Raw genomic sequence first — 8,450 nt, forward strand, 5'->3', positions numbered from 1 at the left:
TTTAGGTCTACAAGATGCCAGCCAATACACTTTATGTAGAAGAGCATGGAAGGTGCCTTACTATGTAAATGAAGGTTTTTCTGGTTTCTGCCACTCGTGTCGTCACATAAATGACTGCTCCATGTCTACCTTAGAAAAATGTTGATTTTGAGCTCCAGCTCATTGATGGGTTACGTTTCCAGCATGGTGGGGCGCTCTTTGGAGGTGGCAGACAAGTGTTTAATTGTTCACCTGACTTTCTACATAGAGGCAGGTGGAGGACCTCCTTCCCACTGTGAACTGCAGCAAAGTTGTAGCACCTTGTCCTCTCAGAAAGAGCCTCTTTCACTTTGCTGCAGCACTATTCTCCTGAGCCCACAGCCCCTCTCGGGAGGCGTTTCATGGTTTAGGGAGGTTACGGGGCCTCAATTCGCTGCATCAGCCATGAGGCTGTATGAAGCAAGGCATTCAGCTTGCTCTGCGATCCCAGTGTCGGGGGTTAACCACCTTATGCAGGGACGCTCAGTGGCTTAATCGACTCGGCCCGTCGTCTGGGCAAAGGGTTCACTTCTGATCCCCCAGACATGCGCAGTAGAACGTTGGCCAAAACTTGGAAAAGGCCTGAACAGAGGTGGTGATTTTTAAGACGTAATGTGAGGAGACAAGGCAGGGAGTGTAGCTGAGGAACAAAGAACAAAGTCACCATAAAGTATCCTGAATCTGATCATTGAACATTTCCACTATACAGACCACTCTTCAGCTCAGCCAAGCAGATGACAGACATGTCCAGAAATACAAAATAAGTATTGAACACATTTTGTCTCAGATTATCGATTTCTAATGAGGCATGAAATCCACACAAAATGTTTGTATCCACACAAAGAAATCAAAACATTTAAGTCTAGAATTTAACCAATGTAACAAGTTTGAAAGACAGGGAATAAACGTTTATCACATCTAGAAAAGAAGATGCAAAAAGGCTTAAACAGACGAAAAAATAGTTAATCTGTCATCACAGAAAGCCGTTCTGTTAAAATCACATGCTTTAATCCTTAATGATGGCAAACAAACAGCCTTCTTATTACCAACCTATAGAAACCACTCAAGACCTCTGCAACCTTCTTTTTCTGAAACATACTGATGAAATCAGTTACAGAGGTTTTCTGAATGGTCGTGAGCTCCGTTGCAGACATGATCCAGAAGGGGAATAAAGATCATTTTTATAAAGAGTTGTCCAAGAACTAAAAAAAACCCCCTGTGGAACGCTTCAAAAGAAAAGAAACTAGCAGGCACAGTTTTTTCACCCTATAAAAACACCAGGTAATGCATTCAACCACAATGGTCTCAATGCACAATCACTGCGCAAGTCTCCACTGCGGACGAAAAGCCATGTTGAGTCTTGCTCGATGTTTGTTATAGAACATTTGGACAAGTCAGCAAAATGCTTGGAGAATATAGTCTGGTCAGAACAGAGCAAATATTACACACCATGCGCTGGCAGACTTTATAGTAACCTTATTTATTGACTTATTTGTTTTGATCTATTCATGTGTGTGAATTACTTGTGTTGTTAACAACATCCGTTGTGAATTTCATGTCAACGGCCTCAATAGAAATACATTAAGCTGGAAAAACGCAGACATGTAGTCATTTTTCCTGCTCTAAATGACAGATTCTGTAAACTGTTGCCGTTTATGTAATGCGGCTGAAACAAAACTTTTTACACACTGAGAAATATGAATAAAAAACAATTCTGAATGAAAATTTCTCTTAAATACCGCTTACAAATAAAAATAACATTTCCTAAAGAAAAAGGCAGCCAGTGGCTTCAGCCTGTTTCCAGTATTTGAATATCTTCACAAAAGAAGACTTATGGCTCAAGTGATGGTTCCAATGATAACTAACAAAGAAGGCCTTTGTTCATGGATTACAGTCACTAAAGTCCCCGTTAAACATAAGTAATGTCTCACAGACTGGTTGATCCTGACATCTTTGTACCGTGAGACTTCCAAAAAAAGGATCAAATCCACAATAATCTACGTTATATCTTTCTGTCCTAAACCAAAGCATGGCTTTATGTGCTGTTGGCCTGTTCCTGCTCAAATAGAGCCATGGCTAGGTGCGATCGAGACCCTAGACTCTCCAGGTTGCTGAGTACGCAGCGATGGTAGATGTCCTCGCTGAACCGAGGGTTGCACGCTCGCCGAACGTATTTCTGGATCAGCGCCGGTTCCACGGCCCTGAACACATGCAGGCCGGAGTAACGCACAAAGATGTCGTACACGTCCATGCTCTCCATCAGCTCCTCGTTCTCTAAAATGTCGGCGGCCATCTTGGTGCGGGCGCTCATGTAGTCCGCGTTGTAAAAGCAGGCCTCGTCGAAGATGTGCCGGTCGAAGTGGCCGTCTCGAAGGGACTCAGAGGCGAACGTGGAGGAGGCGGACGGCTGCTGGTCGCGGTAGATGACAGCGGGGTTGTACTCTTGGAAGTGGACAGGGAAGAAAACCTGCCAGTTGCTGATGGCGTTCATTCTGCAGCGGTTCAGGAAGTCTGCGCTGACCTCGGTCCAAACACTTGACAGAAAGAAAAGCGTGTCAACAGGATGCTTCTTAGAAATAATGTCCATCAGCTTGACCTGTGATGGAACCTCAGTCTTCACGCTGATCCAGGGAATCTTCACGTCTCCATAACGTTTTTCAACTTCCCCGATCATTGACTTGACCCCGGCAAACACGTCAGCCTGGCTCACTCTCTGGGCGTCGAAAGGATCGTAGATGAAGAGGAAGGTCAATAAAACATTATCGTGGGTGTCCAGGGTGTTTGTTACGTACATGTCGAGGAAATTGCCCACATAGTCCTGATCCTGGGCAGTGACTGGCAGAATGACCTGTACCCGTGTTGCCTCTGTCACATAAGGCATTGGAATAATCTCGACAGCACTGAGAGGTCGGAGCAGGTTGACCCTCTTGGCAATGACCTGACTGTGGCCTTTCTGGGTGAAAGCCTCCAGCGCCAGGTCCAGTATGTACTCCATACCGCGCGTGGGATCAAAGCGCCTGTACCCGTTAAGCAGACGGCGTTTGCGGAAGCGGAGCTGTGGCTGGTAGTGCTCGTTAAGACGTTCCACGGCGACCTCCAGTATGGCGCTGACATCAGCTCGGTCTGCTCCTCTCATCTCGCATTTGGGCGAGCCGTCTGTGCAGGAGTAAATATGCTCCTCAGTGAAATAATCCCAGTTTATGACCTCAAAGCGGGTCTTGGGTTTAAAGGGGGAGTTGATTCCTATTGGCCACGTGACCCCAGCCTTACCCTCAGGAGTCAGGTGGCTGAGGTTGCTGATCTGCATCTGATGGAAACACACACAAAAAAAAAAACATCTGTAAAATATAAAACCAAAAATGTATTTAAGATAGCTCTGGTTTATTTAAAGTCAAAATAAATCTAATAAACTCTCATTAGCAAGTATGCTGGGTTCAAACATTTTCTGTTTCCAACTTCCAGACTCAAACTTTAAAATATCTCTTAATTTTCATAGAGTTTTTGATATCTCATCACAAATCGTTTTTTTATGGTGTTTAGAATTTAGGATCATAGTAGTTCAAGCATGAAAAGCTTCTAAACTGTACCTATTTATCACAGCTTTGGCCAAACATTATAGATCTAAACCATAAAAGTGCATCTGTTGGTTGGTTTTCAGTCAGTAACTCAATAATTATTTCAGTGTCAAAGCTCAAATTCCTGAGATGACAGCAGAGTAATAGGTCAATGTCAATTTAGAAATAATGGGATATTATGCCTCTTGTTTTGATTACTTCATTGCCTCATTAACTCAAAATAATAAAATCTTTAGCTTTTTTTGGTCATGCCAGTTTAATTATTTCATGAGGTTGAAGACAAAATTTTACACTAATGCTGTTGCTGTATTTTTCATTATCTCACTGTGTCAAGATAATGTCAGCTTGAGTTTGTTGCAATATGTTGCATTAACTGGAGATAATAAAATCTCAGTGGTGTCATTTTTATTAATATCTAGAGATAGCCTGACTTTAAGTCTGTTTATTATGATTGTCTAATTATTTCGATATAATGAAATCTCAAGCTGGTTTTTTGTTTTTTAACAGCAGTTTCATTATCTCATTAGGTCAATAGCGAGATTAAAATCTCCCTTTCAAGTTTCATTTTCTCACCGTTTAAGACAATGAGACCTCAGTCTTGTTTTATTGTGAGATCTGTTATATTGTTTCATTATTTCAAAGAGTCAAAGCTTAAATTCCTGATATTGGGGGAATATTTCTATTTGAACCCAGAACTTAAGACAGCGTGTGAACAATGAAACTAGGCCTAACAAAATAACTACGTGTATTTGCATCATAATCACATCATTATCTCAAAAAATAAGTATTTTCACCTGCTCATGTAACATCAACTCCCCTTTAATTGAGCAACGTATTTTTAGAAAGTCAGATTTTTATATTTTGCGGAAAAAAACATGGAAGGAGACTTGAAACACAAATGTTCTTCCATATTTAGTAATATTTTTAGATATTTATTCAGACAGTAAAATCTTAAGAGCAGTTTCTATACTTTTGATACTATTCTGGAACACTGCGTGAGCGATTGCAGGTAATACTGAGGATTATATTCCACTGAGGTGTAATCCAGCATGTCTCAGCAAAGGCCTACACCTTTTTCTTACATGTATGAATAATTTATCAAACGGGAATGTCTGCTTTGGAGCATGCAGTTGTTAGTGTTGGGTAAAAAAAAAAAAAAACTTTGACACAGTCCCATCAGAAATGGGGCATGCCCATGTTCCTTATTACAGATGCTAAATACAGTAAGGTATAACAAACCTGAAGATCCTGAATCTGCTGATAAGTCCATTCAAGCTCTATTTGGCTGAAGCGTTTGTGTAGACGGTACATGAGGTTGGGGTCCGAAACAGGATGAACTGTGAAGGCATTTTTAAATGAAAGGCTGTCTTCACGCTCTGGATCTGCGTTTTTCCCCAGCTCAAAGTAACGATATGTCATTCCCTGTCAGACCCGAAAATTAGAAAAGTGTTAATCACAACCTTTCTGTGTAGATTATGCTCATTTTTGTCAATGTACAAATCTATTGTTTCTACCTGGTGCACCTCCACGCAGCTCAGACCCAAATAGTCGATGATGCAGCGGCCCAGCCACTCATCCGGTCTCACGCTGAGGATGTCGTTGCGGCAGGTGTCGAGATGCGGCTGCAGACGGGCCAGAAGGCTGCGGGACAGGAGGTAGCTGTAACCCCCATGGCAGTAGCGTGCCTTCTCCTCCCCCCCGATGAACTCCTCAGCCCTGCCCATGTACAGGTCCTGACCCGCACTAAGGTGGCCCACCAGCTCTGAAAGGCGATCCGCCTGCATGTAAGTGTCATCCTGCGCTAACAGGAACCAGTCGTACTCTGAGCCGTAGTGTTGGTGCAGGTGTCGCACGGTCTCGTACATCAGCCACACCGGCCGGTCGTCACCGTGCGCAATCACGGTCATGCCGTGTGGGACCTTGGGGCTGCGTAGGCCCGTGAAGAAGAAGGTTCGGTGGAAGTGATGGGCGACTGTGCGGTTCACCGCCACGGCTAACGTGTTGAGGGTGGCCCGAGAGGTGAGGACGCCCGCCAAGAGCCGCTCTCTGATGCCCAGTTCAGTGTGGATGTATCGAGTTCTGGAGAAGTGGAGAGAAATCCGATTAGAACAACATAGCAACAACATGACCACACCTACACAGTCTTAGATTTTATATGACAAGAACAGCAACGTTGAAAAGAAAATAGAAACAAAGTGTGAATGTCATTTCTCAAGATGTTCGGCTTTGTACCAAGACATGAATAAAAACTGGATGAACCGTAGCGATCTCTGCATTCCTTAAACATGTTACATTTTCAAAAACATCTATGTGTTTTATTCAGCTTGTACTGCGAATAAAAATATAAAAAATGTGGCCTGCATTTTTATACAGGCATGTTTCTAACGGCTTCACAAATCCAGAGAGCTAAATGTCTGCCCATCTTTCTTTGCAAAATATCTCAACCTCCATCGAACTAGGTGGAAAACATCTCTGAACTAGGGCTGCACAATATATCAAAAATACAGCTTTGCAATATCAGTGTGTACAATATTAATATTGCAAAAGACTGAAGGTCCCAGAGAGTGTTAGAAGCACATATAGGAAGAAAGACGTGAGGAAAATGATGGTTTATTGCATCTGATTATGTGATTATGCTTGATAACACATAATTATGCTTTGATCTGAATCCATGTAGCTCCGGCTGTATGTTTAGAGCCATTGTTTTTCAGGTTTCTCGGCATGGTTTGTCATAAACTGTAAACAATGCTTTGTCTAGTTTTCTTTCAGCAATGGCTTTTTCCTTCTTGCTGTTCATCCATAAAGGCCAGGTTGGTGAAATGAACAATTATTTTTAGTCCTGTTACATGCATACCAACAATATTGGTTGTTTTCTAACCTAACTCTGCTTTATTCTTTTCCACAACCTTCTCTCTGGCGTTCCTTGGTCTTCATGATGCCGTTTGTTCACTAATGTTCTCTAACAAAACCCTGACACCCTTATGGGACAGCTCAGATTAAATTACACAAGCGTTCAAGCTGACTTCTTCTGTGGATAGTCTCATGTGTTTTTCAGGACCTGGAATACCAGGACAGGTGGTCATTGCACTCACCTGAGGACTTTCTTGTGTGGCTTGTTTGGGTCCTTGTGATATGGCACTATTCGTGGCTGAAGGTCCTCCTCTCCAGCTCTATCTCTCCCTCCTCTCTGAGCATCTCCTCTGCCCAGGAAGAGCCCACCTTTGGCCAGCTCGTCTCTGCAGGGGTCGTCCATGTCCCCTTGTGTCCAGGACACCATCAAAAGGCTGAGGCTACATCCCAGAGACAGCCCCAGGATGAGGGGCAGAGCAGGCCTGAATAGGGCCAAAAACGACGAGAGGCGCATGGTTGACAGTTATGAGCTAAGCCTGAATGTGACAGCGCTTTAGGGGCCAACTGAGGCACATTTTACCCAAGGAAGAGCTGAACAAGGCGATGACAGTTTGCTGAAGCAGACAAATGCTGATTCTCATATAGTTTACGCTTGCTATTATACAAAGTTTGAAAGACTGCCCAACCGAATTGCACTTTTATTTATACCATTCCTGGAGATGTTTTAACTGTGTAGCTACCAGTGCGCACAAGTTTTCCGCTTTTAAAACAACATATGCACGCAAAGAGCTTGACATCACCTTACTGTTTCCTATTAGTCTGAACCGGTTTGGTTAATAATTAACATGTTCAGTGCAACGCGCCTCCGTCCATGTAAAGCCCCATTTACGTTAATTAGCAGGACTAATTTTAGCTAGTAGCCACTTACGAAGTCAGCGGAAAGCCAAAAAAAACACCTTTTAAAGTTGACTCGCTTTACTGTAATCTGGTTATAAAACAACTCGAAGCCAAGGAGCAACAGTTTCGTTCGTTACATCTGAAATTATATCGTTTAATAACATCTTAGAGGACCAAACATTACAGAGCAAGCTAACGGGCTAGCATCGCGAACTCGTTAGTGCAGACGCGTCGATCCACATCCACGATCATCGACAGGAAGCTGTTACAAGTCCCGTTTTACTAGGAGAAAAAATACGTTAATGCGGGCAAAAAGCACGTCGTCTGGTGCCTTCGGTTTCTTGACTTCCTGAAAAATCGTCCGCCACACGCACAGAGTGTGGAAAACAGCCTCCCTCACGTCGTTTTCAGCCTCATCTTTACAGACTGTCTGCACTGCTGCTGCAGCATCACCTCAGATCGGTTGTCATACCTGTGCTGTTCACAGAAGATTTTATTAAACACATAAAAAAAACTCACTAATAAAGTATCATTATTTTATCAACAGATGGATATATGTGTCATCATATATCCATGTGAACATAATGTTCCTATAATATGAGGATTCAACCTCTGAATAGGAAGAAACCTCAAGATTGTCATCCATCCACATTTAAAGTAATTTATTTAAATCCCAGTGCTTTTTTTCAAACTCGCATTCTAACTGTTTACGCAAAGCCTTTACTACAAAGTGTTGGGATTTGAAATATTTTACCAGTCATAGCGTTAAAGAGCATTTCACAATTTATGTGTCGTTCGCGACCGAGCCTAACCGACCTGCCAGCTCCTAAAAGACTTTAAAAGAACGTCTTTTAACGTCAAAATTCGGACTTTGTTCAATTTCTGTTTCCACCAGAGAAGGATCAACGATGTCACCACTATTACAGAACTATTGAAGGACTACCCATTTACAGTGATAAAACCTAAACCACTGAGCAATCAGCAGCTTAAGAAATGCATCATTAAAAACACAGTGATTTAAGAAGCTTCATTTTCGTATTGCTATTGTTACGGTAATTGATAAGAAAATGTCAGATTGTCATTTGTATAATCTACAATGAGGTAAAGCTA

The 8,450-nt window shown here is 42.5% G+C and overlaps 1 protein-coding gene across 2 annotated transcripts; it reads right to left on the reverse strand.

Annotated features, from left to right (window-relative positions):
• Positions 1-689: 689 nt before the first annotated feature.
• chpf2 (chondroitin polymerizing factor 2) lies at positions 690-7,836 on the reverse strand. Of its 2 annotated transcripts, XM_047350263.1 has the most exons (5): positions 6,686-7,836; positions 5,108-5,672; positions 4,833-5,015; positions 2,627-3,325; positions 2,264-2,552 (listed from the first exon to the last, which is right to left on the reverse strand). In XM_047350263.1, the coding sequence occupies exons 1-5, from the start codon at positions 6,955-6,957 to the stop codon at positions 2,397-2,399; spliced, it is 1,875 nt and encodes a 624-aa protein (XP_047206219.1). In that variant the 5' UTR covers positions 6,958-7,836; the 3' UTR covers positions 2,264-2,396. The 2 variants fall into 2 exon arrangements, with proteins under 2 accessions (XP_047206218.1, XP_047206219.1); XM_047350262.1 differs by having other exon boundaries at positions 690-3,325; positions 6,686-7,828.
• Between the last annotated feature and the right edge of the window lie 614 nt (positions 7,837-8,450).

This window comes from Girardinichthys multiradiatus, chromosome 21 (assembly GCF_021462225.1).
Source record: "Girardinichthys multiradiatus isolate DD_20200921_A chromosome 21, DD_fGirMul_XY1, whole genome shotgun sequence".
NCBI lineage: Eukaryota > Metazoa > Chordata > Actinopteri > Cyprinodontiformes > Goodeidae > Girardinichthys > Girardinichthys multiradiatus.

Coding starts and splice junctions, on each gene's coding strand:
- chpf2 (XM_047350262.1), bottom strand. CDS start 6,957: ATGCGCCTCTCGTCGTTTTTGGCCCTATTCAGGCCTGCTCTGCCCCTC. Junction 5,673..6,685: donor CCACACAAGAAAGTCCTCAG/GTGAGTGCAATG, acceptor CCACTTCTCCAG/AACTCGATACATCCACACTG. Junction 5,016..5,107: donor GCTGCGTGGAGGTGCACCAG/GTAGAAACAATA, acceptor CGGGTCTGACAG/GGAATGACATATCGTTACTT.